Consider the following 18,045-nt stretch of genomic DNA (forward strand, 5'->3'; position numbering starts at 1 on the left):
GTCAGAGATTTGCATGTGGTCACAGATGATATGTAGAAAAACAAGTGAAATTTTCTACCTTGTACAAAAAGAAAATAGGGATCCCAGCTTTTACGGCTATTTTGAATTATTGAAAAAACATGATTACCTTTATCTGTCACTTTTAATTTTGTTGTACACAAGATTTTAGAAATTTACAGTCAAGATTTTGACAGGACATTTTAGAAAGACTTAGATTTGGAAAATTATGATTTAAAAAACCCTATTTTTCATTACATGAGTAAGAGACAGCATCAAATTTATTTTATTTGTTTATTTTCAACTCTTTGTACCTTCGCTGTCTGTGGATAAAATTCCCCTGCCTACCATTTTTCACCATTTGTTAGCAAAAATTGGACTTTGCCTGAGTACTAGATCAAAAAACAATATTGTCCCATTTCCTTAGGGAGCTCTGGCAATCCATACCCCAATGGATTTCCACACATAATTGAAAGGAGGCAATGAACCAGAAGACAGAATAGGCTCACACCACAAGGAGTCATAACTCCCCACAGGAACCAGTTTACACTTTGCCTCGGTGAGTAGCAGATGCTGACAATCATCAGACAACCTTTTTTTCTTCTTCAGGAAATGACAGAAAAAAATAGAGAAAAATAGCATTGCCTTTACCAACTACTCCCCCATCCCCCATCTTAGCACACTCAGCCCAGCTATGGAGATCTAAACAACATAAAATTAATAGATCTCTTATGCATTAAGTTCTCCACCCTTATGCCAGGAAGGCTGGCAGACCTTTTCAGTAAAAAGATATCCAAGCATATCTCCCTTGAGGTTTCTAAGGGAGAAGGGTCCATCTTCACCTCCGTCTTTTGGAGTTAGATTGAGGAGTTCAATGAAGAAAACATGAGTCACTTAATCGAACAACTGAGGAAAGTCATAGATTTTACTGAGGATGCTGTTCCACCCGCTATCTTAAAAGCTTTTTAACTTGACTCCCATAAAAATGAAAGAGTTGTTTCTTGTCAAAGGAAAGAATCAAAGGTGTTTGGAAAGTCTCTGATGATAAACCTTCCATGACAGCGGTCTAATATGTTATCTAAGCTTTCTAAAGAGACATGGGCTATTTTGGAGCTCATTAGCAAAAATTTGCTTCCCAGATTCAAGGTAGGAAGGCTGTATCCTCCCATAAGAAGAATCAGATTGTGCTATTTTAGCTAATGCCTTTCTAGATGACATTACCTTTAACATTTTCAAGGTTTTTCCTAAATCTGTGGGTTGGCAGGTGAAGTAGTGACCTGAAAAACTCTCTTATTTTGCCCAGAGAACAATCAAGATCCAGTACAAACTAACCGTTCTGACCCTACTATTTGGACAGACTTTGCAATGGCCTTGATGCACCAATTTAAGATTATTACTCTGTTAAGAGTCTCTCCTCCCCTCAGGCATAAACAAGACAGATTCTTAAACTCAATCCACTTCCACCCAAAACATTCAAAGCTTCCTCAGAAGATCATAACAACCATAAACATCTCTTTCTTGTAGCACAAGAATACCAAAGGGACAGGAAGAAGTTCATGACCCAACAAATCAAAATCCTGGTTTCCCTCAGTCACCACTCCAATTCCTTTGGGAGGCAGAAATAATCATTTTCTCAGATTGGGAAAACATATCTGAGAGATGTGTTCAATAATTTAAAAATGGTTACTGTGTCAAAGTTACCTCACTTCCTTCAAGAAACACTCACCTAAAATATCCCTCTGACTCTTCCCATCCAAATAAACTGGCCTACACAAGTGCATTCAATACCTCCAAAATAGTCTTCTTACTATTCTAAAGCTATTCTTCTTGTCACTTCATATCAGCTGGATAAAGGCATTTTTCCTGTTTTTAGTCCTCATATGTTCAAGAGGCATCACAGCAGTTTGAGATCTCAAATGGCTAAACTGTTTTTTTGAGTACAAGAAATTCAGGAAAGAATCTCTTTAGTCTATACCAACGGCTGCGTAATCTTCCTGTTCAGCATTTATTGCAGCGTCTAATCAGAAATACTGAAGCTTCAAGACCAACAGCCAATGTTTTCAGTACAGTTACCTTCAGTCTTTCCATCACCCAGCAAGTTTTCTCAAAAATTCTGATGGTAACACCTGCCAGCCTCTACAAGGAAAGTCTCCGGAACCAGACCTGCAACAGCGCCAATCTCCAAGTAGCCTAATCATGCAGCTCACCTGACTGGCTCTTAAGCGCAACAGCAGCAGCAGCAGCGGTTCAATGGTGCTTAAAGCATTTTCCCATAGCTGTGGTAGATCCTGCACCAGCTCTGACCCTCGGTTCTGATATCTGGCCTCAGACTCCAGCTCTAACCCTTGGCTTCAATTCCTGACTCCTGCTCTGACCACTAGGAATGACCACTCCACATCCTGTTCACTGACAGAAAGGACAGGTGTTTGGCTAGGGGGAAAAATCTCTTCTAAAGGCCCCACGCTTCGGTTCAGACAGTGACCCTGGAGAATCATCTCCTTGTGGTGTTCTAATAGAGTTGTTTGCTGGTAGGAATGCTAAATATCATATTTTCTTAGTTTTCTGCAATATTGCGAGACAGATATCTGGACAAAATCCTCAGCTCCTACTAAGGTCCCTTTATACCATTAGCCAGCCCTTTGAATTGGGTCGTCTCAGGTGAGTGTGACATGGAGGTAGAAATGAGAACAGCAGTTATTTCAAATTCAAATCCCTGGCTCTGGACCAGCTCTTCCAGTTTTAGTTTTGGTTAAATCCAAAATAGAAGGGGCTTATTTTCTGATTCCAGTTCACAAACAGGTGAAATTTCATGATGAAGCTGCTCTTGAAAGCTTACAGTTCAAGGTGGCAGAAATATGAGATCATTTGCGCTCATGAGATTTCTGCCATTTGGAGCTGAAGAATGATGAGACTGAGACCGCACATTACTGGCACCACTAAATATGATCCCAATCCTAAATCATATTTCATTCTTGTACCCAAATTCTTGCCTAAACTTGATCTGGACACGCCTCTCATGCCTAGTCAAATTTTTTGTCCTTAAGCCTTGTCTACACTACACAGTTTTGTTGAGAAAAGTCAGTGTTTGTTGATAAAACAGTGGAGGTGTACACACTGAAATGCTCCTTCCACTGATGTAACTCCCCTGCTATACCAACAAAATAAAACTAACTTGACAAGAGGCATAGAGCTTTCTGCGACATAGAGTGATGCAACATATTTAGAGATACTGCACTTGCTTATGTCGCCATAATTGGCCTCCAGCAGGTCGCCCTAATTGGCCTCCAGCAATGCCCATCATGACCACTCTGGTCAGCAGGCTGAAGTCTGCAGTCCTGCTGGTACACAGGCATGTGCCTCTCCCTCCATTTAAAGGCCTGGGAATTTGTGAAATTCTTCTTCCTATTTGCTTGGCGTGGACTGTTCACACAACATCTTCCCAGCTGACCATGCCAGCTTTCTGCAACAGATGCCCTCCCGCATGGAGTACACCAGATCTGTTGGAGCTGCTGGGTCTGTGGGGAGAATAGGTTGTGCAGTCGCTGCTTTGCTCCAGCCGTAGCAACTTTGATATCTACAGGCGGATTGCTCATGGCATGCAGGAGAAGCGACATGCAGCAGTGTCGTGCTAAGATCCAGGATCTGAGGCAGGCATTCCAGAAGGCAAGGGAGGCCACCCATCACTCTGGTGCAGCACTAAAAAGCGTGCTGCTTCTAAGAGGAGCTGCACCCCACCCTCAGTGGCAACCCCCCCACCACCACCAAGAGCCTATGGATACTTTGAGGGGACTGGAGGCAACAGAGTCAACCCTGAGGACGAAGTGGTGGATAAGGAAGTGGAGTTGGAAGTGGATGTGGGCTATGCAATGCGATCATCTGGTGGTATGGCAAGCTGGGACCTATTTTTGACCCCAGAGGAGTCTAGCCAGTCCCAGCACTCTGGCTCAGGCACGCGGATGAAGCAGGAGAGGCAAGCTTTGTTAGGCACACATTTTGCTTTGATACTGCACAGTGATAGGAGATTAAGGTCTCATTTACTTTGTTATATGGTAAAGGAGGGATAAGGGATAGAAATTAAGAACAGAACCTATGCAGCTACGCAGTGGAAGCCTGAAAGGAAAGTTTGGTAACGTATGACGGGATTTCCTGGGACTCCTCCATAGAGATCTCTAGGAAGCTTTCCTATAGGTATTCAGCAATCCTCTGCCAAAGGTTCCTTAGCAAAGCTGCCTTGTTTCTCCCCCTGCTGTAGGAAACTTTTTATTTCTGCGGAAAACCAAAGCGGCATACAGGCAAGCAGCACATGGACCCTGTCTGAAGCCACATGCATGCAGGAGATGCACCCTTCCATCCTAGGTTACTCTCAGGAGTCAGATATCGGGTTCGATTACCTGATCCTGTGGAAAAGGGTACCAATATTCAGAATACTCTCCCTAGGTGTGTGTAGTGACCTTCTTCACAAGCCACTCAGACCCTTTGTCCCTTCTTGCCCATTTCCCCTTCCCAACCCTCACTTCCCCATTCTCCTGCCGAACTCACCATATTTGGGACTCTCGCTGACATGTGTGGTAGCCAAGGGACAGTGAGACAGAGGTATACGTGACTTCTGCTATTCACAAACTTTGAGTGCACTCACAATACTCTTTCTGTTCATTATTTGATTGGCTTATGCAGATGTGCCCTTGAGGACCAACTCCTACACACCAATGGACAGCCTCCATCAAATAAGGAGGCAAACCAGGAGGAGTAAGGAGGATATGTTTCAAGAAGTGCTGCAATCAACAGATACAGCAGATAGCAAAGCAAGAGCGTGGGGGGAGACAGTTAATGAAAAACTAAGGCTGTATAGCCTGGAAAGGAGACAGGACAGGAATGGATGATAGATGCACAGGAGTGGATAATAAAGCTACTGGAGGGCCAGATGGAGATGCTTATGTCCCTAATAATACTGCAGTCAGAGCACATCCGTGCATGACTCCTCCTGCAGTCAATATAGAACGCCATTCCATGCCCTCGCCAAACTCCCCCAAGACATTCCTTGCCTGTTCCCCTTTCACTCCACACTTAGAGACTGGTTTCAAGATGAAAGCAGAAGTTACACACAACTGTAAGAGCCTTAACCGAGAGACTGTTCCTAATTGCCATGCCCCCTGTTTGCAACCCCCACCCCCCAAAAAATGTGTTTTATCCTTTATTGAAAGTGTTGTCTTTGAAACAAAATGAGTCTTCATTTGTGTCATGCACACAGTAGTTGCTGCTAAAATTTGAACAGAATGGCTATAGGCAGGAACATTTGCTCACTATAATTAAAGCTCAGGAAGCAAGCATTACAGGGGTCATTCAAGGCAGCAAATAAACATTGCCTGGCCGAATGTATCACATAAAGATACGTTACTGGGATTCATTGTCAAAATGCTCCTTCCAAACCTCCCTGATATGAGCCCCTCTAATTGCCCATGTGTCTGGCTGCTCAAAATCAGCAGCCAGCCTATACACCTGAGCACTCCACCCCCGGGAAACTTTTGCCCTTCACTTCACAAATGTTATGCAGAGCACAGCAGGCTGCTATGGCCATCAGAATATTTTCCTCATTGAGGTCCTACCTTCCAAAAAGGCAGTGCCAGCAGGCTTTTAAGATGCCAAAGATACAGTCAACATGTCATTCTGCAACTGTTAAGCCTGTTGTTGGAGTGATCCTTGCTGCTGTCTAGGTTCCCAGTGTAAGGCTTCATGAGCCATGGGAGTAAGGGGTAGTCTGGGTATCCCAGGATCACTATGGGGATTTCCACATCCCCACTGGAATCTTCTGGTCTGGAAAGAAAGTCCCAGCATTCAGCTTTCTATACAGTCCACTGTTTCTAATGATGCATGCTTCATGAACTTTCCCTAAGCAACCCACATAGATGTCAGTGAAAAGGCCCTGGTGATCCACTAGCACCTGCGAGACTAGGGAGAAGTAGCCCTTTCAATTGATGTACCCTGTTGCAAGATAGGCTGGGGCCAAAACTGGGATATGCATTCCATCTATTGCCCCACCACAGTTAGGGAATCCCATTGCTGCAAAGCCATCAATTATTTCCTGGCCATTACCCAGAGTCACAGTCCTTCATAGCAGGAGGTGATTAATGGCCCTGGACACTTGCATCACCGTAACTAGCGCCCCCCCCCCAGTACCTTTTAGAACTTCAAACTGATTCGTGATTGACTGGTGGGCAGTCTGGATTTGCCACACAATGATCGCCATTTGTTTTTCCACTGTGAAGGCAGCTCTCATTCAGCTTTCAGGGCAGGGGCAAGGTCTGCCCACAGTTCCAGGAAGGTGACTTTGCGCATCCAAAAGTTCTGCAGCCACTGCTCATCATCCCATATATGGATCACGATGCGATCCCACCACTCGGTGCCTGTTTCCTGACTCTGAGCTCAGTGTCGATGGTCCACCATGTGAAGATGCTGCTTGAATGCCAGCAGCAATCTTGAATGTTTCTTTCCATTACATAGAGCAGGGCAGGTACTACAGATTCACTTTCTGTTTCCCAACTCCTGAAATATTGCAGGACCAGCCACATTGTGTTCATAATGCTCATCACCTGACTGGCAGCAGCTCAGGATCCATGATATCAGGCAGAGATGGCAGGTGCACAGTTTACAGGGGTTGTTCAAAGATGGCAGGAAATGAAGTTGGAAGCCCATGGAATGATGGGACGGCAATATCTGCATCACAGGATGGTGAGCACATCCCCATGATGCACTGCAATCCATTCTCAGATCTTCCAGCAGCAGAGGGTGGCAAGCTGCACCATAGGATAGCTACCCACAATGCAATGCTCTCTCTGTTGATACAAAAGCACTGGTGGACGTGCTCCACTGACACAAGGAGCATTGTGTGGGCATGTACAACCAACGTAATTAAAGCGGCATATGATCATCAATGTAACTTAAATTGAGTTAACTTTGTAGTGTAAAAAAGGTCTTAGTTTCCACTCCTTGATATTTTCATTTTCAACTTATAAGATTGTAATACATCTTTTTTCTTAAGTGTTACCTTAAAGGGAATTAACCAGTAATGTGTCCCCTACTCTTTTGGAGTATTTGGTGCAAGTATTCAAATGCATGCAGTGGGTGTGTCACAAAAATCCATATTTGCACAGATAAACTAGCAATTGTCTATGTATCTTCTCTGTATTTGGAAAGCACCTGCAATATAGGTATTAATAATAACTAAATTATCAGCTTATGCATGCATTTTGATTTATCTGTAAGTGCAAGCTTTAAAGACATAACAGTTGTTTGCATATATTTATGTGTTCTTTTGTCGCATCTATATATGAAAATTTTAACCCAGAAATCCAGTTCTCTCAAATAAAATGTGGAAAACTATATTATGATAAATGTATACCTAAAATTAGCAGCATGGAATATTTCTGAAATAATGTGAATAGCTCATTCTACCTGTTATTTTGGGAGCGTAGAAATAGGTTTGAAATTGTTACAGAGTAGACCCATTGTATTAGAAGAAAGATTAGAAAGATAAAGATAAGTCTTTTCAGTTTTCAGGCAATTGTTTTAGTCTAAAGCAGCACCATATTTTACTCAGTGTCTGTGCTGTAGTACAATTATTGATCAGTTTATCTTCTTAAACAAACCCCATTTTGTGGATCAGCTAATTTCTTCTTTTTGAAATAAACAGTTGATCACATGTTCTTAAATTAAAACTTTTCTGTGTGCTGATAATCTCTCTGGTTACACTAGTCCAGGGCAAATGTTGACATGATAGCATTTAAACAGATGGTCAGACATTCAGTGGAAAGTAGTTAATTATTAGAACTGCACAGACTGGATGTGAATATCACTTGTCTGAGCAGCCACCATCAGCCAAAAGGTTCAGTTTAAGAATTTCTAAATCTACCACAGTGTGTTCGGCCAGTCTGAGACCTGTTCTGTAAACACACACATAGATATGCAATGAAACTATGTTAAATAATTCCACGTATGGAAGACGTTAGAAATTTCCTAAATGTAGCCTGCATACATCAAACGTTACAAAGAAACTCCAGTGCCAGTGCTGTATCTGAGTAGTATTCTCAGTGTTATTCATCCCTCCCTTCCCCCCCCCCGCCCCCCCAACCTTTCAAAGATTTTCAGTAACAATAATAAGACGGAATTTCTCAGCTAATAGATCAGGAGTCACAAGGGTCACACTGAATTTTTATCTATCTAGGTATTCATGAGGGCCCCATCTCCACATTTCCTGAGAGCCATTCCAGGTAGGAATCTGAACTCAAAAGTGGGCTTAACCACTGAATTTTGAAAACTCAGTCTGATGCCAAATATGAAGCTTCGACAGTGTTGCAGTTCAGAGCAGGATCATCCACTTTAGGCTCTCCATTTCTCAGCTGTCACCTTTCTTGGGCAGAGACCCATGTCTCTCTCCCTCTTGACTAAAAAGAAAAAGAGTACTTGTGGCACCTTAGAGACTAATAAATTTATTAGAGCATTAATAATTTGTTAGTCTCTAAGGTGCCACAAGTCCTCTTTTTCTTTTTACGGATACAGACTAACACGGCTGCTACTCTGAAACCTGTCATTATGCAAGGCACTGAATTTAGCCATATGGAGTGGAAATCTATCAACTTCATGAAAATGCTCTAATAAATTTGTTAGTCTCTAAGGTGCCACAAGTCCTCTTTTTCTTTTTACGGATACAGACTAACACGGCTGCTACTCTGAAACCTGTCATTATGCAAGGCACTGAATTTAGCCATATGGAGTGGAAATCTATCAACTTCATGAAAATGCTCTAATAAATTTGTTAGTCTCTAAGGTGCCACAAGTCCTCTTTTTCTTTTTACGGATACAGACTAACACGGCTGCTACTCTGAAATCCCTCTTGACTGGGATTTTTCCAGGCTGTGAGGTTCCCTGCCTACAATGTGCTATTCCCAGCGTTTGCACTTTGCTTCTTCTTTGAAGGCTTATAAACAGTTGTAATTGTGCTCAATATCACAGTGCTCTTTCTAAGCAAGCACACTTATTTTTAAGGTGAAACATTACAGAAAAACCATTAAAAACACAAAAGAATCTGCACAGATACTTTTAAGCTTACCAACTCCGGCAAGGGCTCTGATAGGAGTCAGTCCTTCAAACCCCACAAAGGGTATTTTTGTGGTTACCAGTTCAGAACAGTCTTAGCTCAGAAGTAACATCCCGCCCTCCCCCCATGAATAATTTAGTCTTTCATTTATACAGCTTGGACTTTTGGTCTTGAGACTCTGGGAACAGGTAGTCAGCAGACAGTGGCTCTTTCCGCAGGTCGTAACTTGAAAAGGTTGGGGTTTTTGCATAACCAGAGGTGGGGAATTTGTATTCACCTCCCCCTAAAGATTTCTCAGGGAAACCACTTGACACCATTTGTCCCAAAAGTCCATTCTTGTCTGGCACATAGTTCAATATAGTCCTTTGAAGTTCATAACACTACCCAGGATTCATATTACATCTCCCCTCTAGAGAGGTTGCATACAATCTGAGCCCATGATAATACATAACTTTTGCATCTACTACAATGTACTCCAAGGATACTTAAACTTAATTCAATAAGGTTTTTCAAGGATATTGCAGTAAATTGCCACATGTGTCACAGGCAGTTAATCCTGTTTAATACACTGAGTTGGCTAAAAAATATACTTCGACAAATTCCATTAGGCCTCAAAGGCCGGGACTCCCAACCCCCACATAACAGATCTATTTTAAAAAGAACTATCCCTGCGGGGTGTGCCTGTCCCTTTCCCTGCCTTCCTTACTCTCACCAGATGGGCCGTGCTATGATATCAGGCAAGACCTAATTAGGGCCTGGTGGAAGGCATTAACTGTGATTCTTCAGCAACTCACACAGTAAGCTTTGGCAACAACCAAAGTTGTTGATAATAACAAAACTAGAGGGGTGGCAAATGTGTAGTGACCCACAAAGAAGGGAACAGTGGGGGTCTTGCAATGAGATGACATTCTGTACTCAGAAATGTAAAGTCGTGGGCACATAATTATCTACTTTGTATTGAAGCCAGGGATTACTCTTTTTCCTCTCAGGACAGGGGATATATTTTACTGGCGTATGGAGCCTAAGACTGGAAATCATTATTCCTATTGGAAGCATATTCCATGTATGCAGTCAGGTATTTGAAGACAAAAGTACTTCAATTTCTGCCTGCAGTGAGCTGTCAGCACAAATTTTGCAAGCTGAAATTGTATCCACAGGAGAGACCGTCCCCTCCCCCGTGAAAAAAATGAACTAAAACTGACAGCGGTGAGGGAGGAATTGCCCAGTGGTTAGAGCACAGGGCAATGATTCAGTTCAGCATTCTGTCTCCAGCACTATTGCTGACTCACTGTGCGACCTTGGGCAAATCAATTCACCTCTCCTTGCCTCCCGTTCCTCAAGTTTAAAGTGGTGATAATACTTGTCTCTAGTGGGTTATGACGCTTTAATGTGTGTAAAGCCTTTTGAGATCTTTGGATGAAAGGTACTATGGATAGAAAAAACTTTATTCTTCGTATTCAAATTTATGAGCGAGATCCTCAGCCGGCGTAAATTGATATATCCCCATTGACTTCAAAGAAGCTATGCCTGTACACCAGCTGAGGATCTGGCCTAATATTTACTTCCTGAAAAAATATCTACTTATTTCCTAAGATTAATATGACCTATTACATTCAAAGGAAACTGTTGTTGGAACATTTAAACACTCTAGTATTAGTGAAGGGTTTAATAAATGTATGAGAGCTATGACAGAGTGTAGTTTATAGTAACAAAAAGGCAAGTAAGGCTAATATCTGAATGCTATATGGCAGCCTGTAGTGGAAATTTTTATTCAATTATAGTTGCAAAGAGTCCTCTTTGTCAGCAGCAATGTCATTCCCTCCCCGTCACTGAAATGTCAAAAAAAAAGTTTTCTATAAATGAGAATGATTGTAAATATTCAAAAATGTTAACATTTTATGAAATAATTATGTATCTGTAGTGTGAGGTATGACATTAACACTTAGGGTTTGATTCATTACCACTTTACTTCAGTTTTACACCAGTTGTAGCTGTGTTGTTTTCACTGAAGATACACCAGCTTATAATTGGAGTATCATAGTGATGAATTGGGTCCTAAGTCTAGTTATGTGGTAGAAGTGATCTGCAAAGTGTCTCAAGACATTTGCATCCTGAATCCATCTTTAGCAGGGGGTGGGATGGGGGGGCGAGTATTTTTATAACCAGAAGAATATCTTTTCCAGTTTGTCACTGTTTCTCAGCTGGGGCAGGTTGAAGAATACAAAATGTGATTTGTGACTATTTTGGCAAGTAAACATAGCAGGATCTCTCTGCTGTTTGGATTTATATAATGTCCACCCAGGGCTGTAAGTCTTAACACAATTTTAAAATACTGTCTGACACTTCAAAATAGTGACTACAGCTTTGTGATTTTTTTAAACTAAAAATCCATTCCTTTCCAGCAATTCTCACCTTTCAGTCCTCCTTATATATCTTGGGAAATGGATGGGTCTTGCATCATGTTCTAAAAGTCAGTAAATTGGCTATTTTAGGCCAAAGAAGTAGAGGAGTAAATTCCAGAGTTCAGCACATCTCAGAAAATGTCCTGCCTGCAGCTGCCCCCCTTTTTAAATGTAGAGGGCTCCTTATCAAGTGCCTGTTCTGATCACAACTCTGTCAGAACCTTAGTGGGAGAGTGGCAGTCTGTCCAGGCTGGCAGGTCCCAGTAGGTACCTAGGGTGTCATTTTGAAAAGCACTTGCCATTGGCCTAACCTTGTTCTTATTGAAGTCAATATGATTTTTATCTTTGGAGTCAGTGTGAGCAGAGTTTGGCCAACACTGCACTTTGGAAAATCTCACTCATAGGGTACTCAACATCTGATTAACTCTCAGCAAAATGTGTGATCGTGGGAGATACTGAGCACAAGTCAATGAAGATTGAGAAAACTCAGCCCCTTCCAAGACTGGACCCTGAGTTGGCAATTTTAATTAAAGTATTTGTGTGAAAGCTTATATATTAACTCTTCAAAAACATTAAAAAGAGCTGATTAACCATATTGCCTGAATGTGTAAAGGCATATGATACCATTCTGCAAAAGAGAGAAAATAAGGTGCCAACCATGCAGAAAGATATGTAATAAATTCTCAATGAGGACTGCTGGGTGGTGATCCCTTTTGAAAATCTGGCTCTAAGGACCCAGTTCTGTAAGATGCTGAGTACCTCAGGAGGTGTTAAGTCAGTACTTCACAGAATCCAGTCCTAGTGGTGTAAGGTCTGTTATACATTAGAAAGATCTACTGGTGGATCTATCCTGTTGGTAGGAAGTACTGTGCCTCCATACACATTTTTCTTCCATCCATGTTTCTCGGCTGCCCATTGAAACAAGTTTCCCAATTTCCATTTAGGGCAAGGGTTCCCAAACTTGGTTTGCGGCTTGTTCAGGGTAAGCCCCTGGCAGGCTGTGAAAAGCTTTGTCTAACTGAGAGTCTGCAGGTACGGCCACTCGCAGCTCCCGGTGGCTGCAGTTCGCCATTCCCAGCCAATGGGAGCTGCGGGAACCAGGGCCGCGAAGTTTAAAAACCCCAGATATTGGGTAAATCTTCATTGCTATTACATCCGTATATTTCACCACATCATGCTTTCTCATAAGTCTTTTCATTGTCTGTCATAACCCCCAGTGAGATTGGTTAGAGAAGCAAAAATAATTCTTACACCTAACTGTAAAAGCTGTGTACTCATGCAAAGCACGATTCTTGTGAGAGCTCTCTAAGGGCATGTCTGTACTACAAAATTAAGTCGACCTAACTTATGTCGGCATACAGCCACCATAGTAATTACATCGCTTGTGTGTGTCAACACTTTGCTCCTTATGTCAGCGTTGCACGTCCTCACCAGGAGCACTTGTGTTGATTGTACTATCTATGTGGGGGCATTGTGGGACGACTCCTGAAAGCCATAATAGTTGACATAAGCAGCAGATCAACTGTGTTGACCTAACTACTGTGACCTTGACTCCATGCCTCTCATGGCGGTGGAGTTATTAAGTTGACGTAGCAGGGCAGTTGCATGAGCAGGAGCAAAATTTAAGTATAGATACTTCCATAGTCAGGTGGACATAAACTGCCTTGTGTTGACCTAACTGAAGTGTAGACCAGACCTTGGTAGTAGTCTGATGACTAAATGGGGAGTCCATGATGAGACCTATCCATCCCAGCTGGAATAGGAATGTGATCAGGAATTGTCAGAGCTCAAACCACCCCAGGTCTGTTTGTTATGGACATGGGACAGCTCAATGTGAAAATGCAAACACCCATTCTCTCTCTCTCCCTTTCATTTTGCAGTGAGATGCGATTAGGTGTATTGCTATGCATGTTGCAGGAAGGCCACAATATGTTACTGCTAAGAACATTTATTAGCTTGCTATTCTTTGTGTTAATATATTGTACTATATTTCAGTTGTCATGTGGCATAGCTTGTCTTGTACTGTATGTTGGCTCTTTTTGTTTTCTATTGTCTGCTTTTACACCAGAAGGTAGGTAGAGGGGTGTGTGTGTGTGTGTAACACATTGCAGAGATATTTGTAATTCATTAACACTTCCTTTCAGTGCATATGGTATATTATAGTGGGCGCTTATGACTCAGTACATTTAACACATTTACTATTTACGTGTGTACTCAGCACTTCTAAGGATCAGACATTACCCTGAGGGGTGGAAACATCAGACCACAAGAAAATTACGCAGTCTTACTACATTTCCCATTTAATTCAAGTGCTCAGTCCCTAGACATTCAGTGAACTTGGGATCAGACCGATAAGAATTGAATTCTCTAGTCCTCCAAATGGCACAAAGTGAACTTAAAGCAGACAGAGAGTTATACTGGAGAATTACCCCTTTGTAGGGGAGTCTCTGGCAGCAAAAAAGCTGGCAGAGCCAGGAATTCCAGAAGCTGGCAAAAGTGGAAGTAGGGAGAGCACTCTAGGTAAGCAGGAGTGTGTCAAGGGAGGGGAGGAGGAGGGCAGAGACCATTCTCCACTGGCAGAATATCTCAGTGGCATACATTAGAGCTATCCCCTTTACCTTCAACTTGCATTGGGGCTGTCTGTGGGTATCTGAGAATTGGGGAGCCACAATCAGCTCCTTGTCAACCTCTCTTTTTCACTGTGCCTGAGCTCTGCTTGGCTACAGATAAAAATCAACCCTGCTGAATATTTGAAGAGAACAAATGAGGAGGGGAAAACCATCAGGCCACATGAAAATTAAGCAGTCTTACTTGACTCCTCAGGAATGGCAGAAATGTACCTTGCAAGTTCTAGCGAAATACACACAAATGTCACAAGGAAATCTTGTGAGCTAATAGCTGCATGTAATAATGGGTAGTTAAGCAAGTGCCTAGGGAATTGTAGAACATAAACACATTCTATCACAAATGCCTTTCCCTCAGAGAGGTGAGAGAACGATTCACTGAGTCTCCTGTAAACACTTAAGAACATTATGTACAGGTGTTTGTGTATGACATCCATTAGGTTGGAAGGCAAAAGATGGCTTTTAACCACAGAAGCTTGATTGCGTGCCAACCTCATAAAGGCTATATGTTTCCCCCTCCCCCATGCAGGTATCTGAACCAGACTGTACTGGAGGAGACATCAGTAACAGTGAACACTCTCAACAGAGAGAAATTAGCTGTCCTAAAACAAGCCCTAACTGCATTTGGATTCAATAACCTGGTAAGTTATGCAAGCCTACATAGTACATGCCTAGAATGACTCTTTTACTTAGTTAAAAGCAGGTCGTAAGAAACTCATATTGACAGACCCCCCAGAAAAATATAGGCCTGACCCTTTTTTGTGCCAATGAAACAAAGCGATAGTTCACTCCAGGGAAGTGATTGTAATCACTTTTAATTAGATACTGCACCAACAATATAAACATTTTTCATTCTTAAAGATTCACAGAACAGCTGCAAGTTATAATCCTGTGAACAATTAAATTACATAATGTCCAGATAGCAAGAAACAATCAAATCCCATATGACAAAAAATTATAAAAAACTCTGGGAATCTTTCCCTTCCTGATTATATCCCTGTCCCTTTTAATTTTATGAAGTATACATTCCAAATGCTGTATGAAAAAGGCATATAAATAATTAGACATGCAAAATTACAGGCAAGTGACATGAAAGATTTGACTTCAACTAACAAAAGCAACAAGGAGCAGCTAGTCCTAGAACCCACAAGGGGAGAGGCAATTCTTCATTTAGTCCTAAGTGAAGCAAAAGATATGGTCCAAGAGATGAGTATAGCTGAACTGCTCAGTAATAGCAACCATAATGTAATTACATTTAAACATCCGTGTTGGGAGGATGGCGGGGGGGGAGAGGTAGGGAGAGGAGAATGCCAAAGAAACCCACCCCAGTAACATTTAACTTTAAAAAAGGTAACTACACAAAAATGAGAAACCCAGGTAAACCGAAATGAAAAGGTACTGTCACAAGGGTGAAATGCCTGCAAACTCCATAGGGACTGTTTAGAAACACCATAATAGAGGCTCAAACTAAACATATACCCACAATGAAAAGAAAAAAAAAGCCACTGTAGCTAAATAGCAGAATAAAAGAGGTGGGTAGAGGCAAAAAGCCATCCTTTAAAAACTGGAGGTCAAATCCTACTGAGGAAAATAGAAAGGCGCATCAACTCTGCACGTCAAGTGTGAAGATGTAAGTCAGGCCAAGAAAGAATTTGAACAACTAGCTTAAGAAAAAAAAAACAGCAGCAATTTTTTTTAAGTACGTCAGAAGCAGGAAGCCTGCCAAACAATCAGTGAGGCCACTGCATGACTGAGCTTTAAAGGAGCACTCAAAAAAGACAAGGCCATTGCAGAGAAACTAAATTAATTCTTTTCATCAGCCTTCACTGCAGAGGATGTGAGGGAGACTCCCACACCTAAGCCATTCTTCTTAGGTGACAAATATGAGGAACTGTCCCAGATTGAGGTGTCAATAAAGGAATTTTTGGAACAAATATATAACTTAAACAGTAATAAGTCACCAGTACCGGATAGTATTCACCCAAGAGTTCTGAAGGAACTCAAATTGCAGAACTACTAACTGTGGTTTCAACAAGGAGTTCTTGTGGTTAGAGACTAACAAATTTATTTGGGCATTTATTCAGTTTGTAACCTTTTGCTTAAATCAGCATCTGTACCAGATGACTGAAGGGCAGCTAATGTAATCCCTTTTTTTTTAAAGGCTCCAGAGGCAATCCTGACAAATATGGGCTGATAAACCAGGCACTTTGACTGAAACTATAGTAAAGAACAGACTTGTCAGACACATAGATGAACACAATATATTGGGAAAAAATCAACATGGCTTTTGTAACGGAAAATCGTACCTCACCAGTCTATCAATTTTTTGAGGGTGTCAACAAAAATGAGGACAAGTGTGCTACAATCAATATAGTGTTTTTGGACATTCATCAAGGCTTTGACAAGGTCCCTCACCAAAGACTTTTAAGCTGAGCAAGCAGTCATGGAGTTAGAGGGAAGGTCCTCTCATGGATCAGTAACTGGCTAAAAGATAGAAAAAAAAGGGTAAGAAAAATTGGCAGTGTTCAGAATGGAGATAATTAGCAAGTCCCCCCAAGGATCTATACTGTGACCAGTGCTGTTCAACATATTCATAAATGATCTGGAAAAGGGGGTGAATGATTCGGTGGCAAAATTTGCAGACAATACAAGATTACCCAAAATGGCTAAATCCAAAGCACACTGAAAAGAGCTACAAATGGATCTCATTAAACAGGATGCTGGGCAGCAAAATGGCAGATGAAAGTCAATAGTGATAAATGCAAAGTAATGCACACTGGAAAATATAATCCCAACTAAGCATGCAAAATGTTGGGGTCTAAATTAGCTGTTACCACTCAAGAAAGAGATCATGGAGTTGTCATGGATAGTGCTCTGAAAACAAACACTCAGTGTGCAGCAGCAGTCAAAAAGCTAACAGAATGTTAGGAACCATTAGGAAAGAGATAGATAAGACAGAAAATATCCTAATATCACTAGATATATACATGGTACGCTCACACCTTGAGTACTACATGTAAATCTGGTCTTCTCTTCTCAGAAAAGATATATTGGAATTGGAAAAGGTACAGAGAAGTGATTAAGGGCATAGAACAGCTTCCGTACATAAAGAAATTAAAAAGACTGGAATTGTTCAGCTGAGAAAAGAGGCATCTAAGGGGGGATATGACGGAGGTCTATAAAATCATGACTAGTGTGGAGAAAGTGAAAGAGAAGAGTTATCTACCCCTTCACATAACACAAGAACTTGGTGTCACCTTATGAAATTAATAGGCAGCATGTTTCAAACAAATATAAGGAAGTACTTCACACAATGCACAGTGAATGTGTGGAACTTGTTGCTAGGAGATGTTGTGAACGCCAAAAGTATGACTGGGTTAAAGAAAAAGAATTCAATAAGTTCATGGAAGATAGGTCCATTGATGGCTATTAGCCAACATGGTCATGGATACAACCCCATGCTCTGGGTGTCCCTAAACTTCCAATTGCTATAAGATGGGACTGGATGACAGAGGGTGGATCTCTTGATAATTTCCCTGTTCTGTTTAGTCTCTTTGACACATCTGGCACTGGTCACTGTCAGAGGACAGGATACTGAGCTAGATGAGCCATTGATCTGAACCAGTATGACCGTTCTTATGCTCTTAAAGAGAGAGAAGCTCAAAGTCTGTCTTTAACCATGTAAACCAGTAAAGAAGGAAAACAGAAACGGGAAGAATGAAATCTAGGGGTGATAGGTGATTGGATTTGGGAAAACTCTTGCATGCCATGTAATCCCCTTTCAGATCAGAAGCATGCTCAGATGACTGTGACACTCTCCATATATTACACATGTGTACAGTGCCTAGCACAAAGAATTGGAGTCCCTAGGCATTACCACTGTACAAATAAATAATAAAAATCCAGTGAAGACACATAAAAAACAAATACA

At 41.6% G+C, this 18,045-nt stretch overlaps 1 protein-coding gene across 13 annotated transcripts in view; it reads left to right on the forward strand.

Moving 5' to 3' along the window:
- MYO16 (myosin XVI) overlaps nt 1–18,045 on the forward strand; it is a 602,174-nt gene that overhangs the window by 405,845 nt on the left and 178,284 nt on the right. For all 13 annotated transcript variants that reach the window (XM_075129773.1, XM_075129766.1, XM_048854910.2 and 10 more), the window contains one exon: nt 14,644–14,755. In XM_075129773.1, coding sequence (XP_074985874.1) covers nt 14,644–14,755 — 112 coding nt within the window. The remainder of the gene's footprint in view (nt 1–14,643; nt 14,756–18,045) is intronic.

Source organism: Caretta caretta, chromosome 1 (assembly GCF_965140235.1).
Source record: "Caretta caretta isolate rCarCar2 chromosome 1, rCarCar1.hap1, whole genome shotgun sequence".
Taxonomy (NCBI): Eukaryota; Metazoa; Chordata; order Testudines; family Cheloniidae; genus Caretta; species Caretta caretta.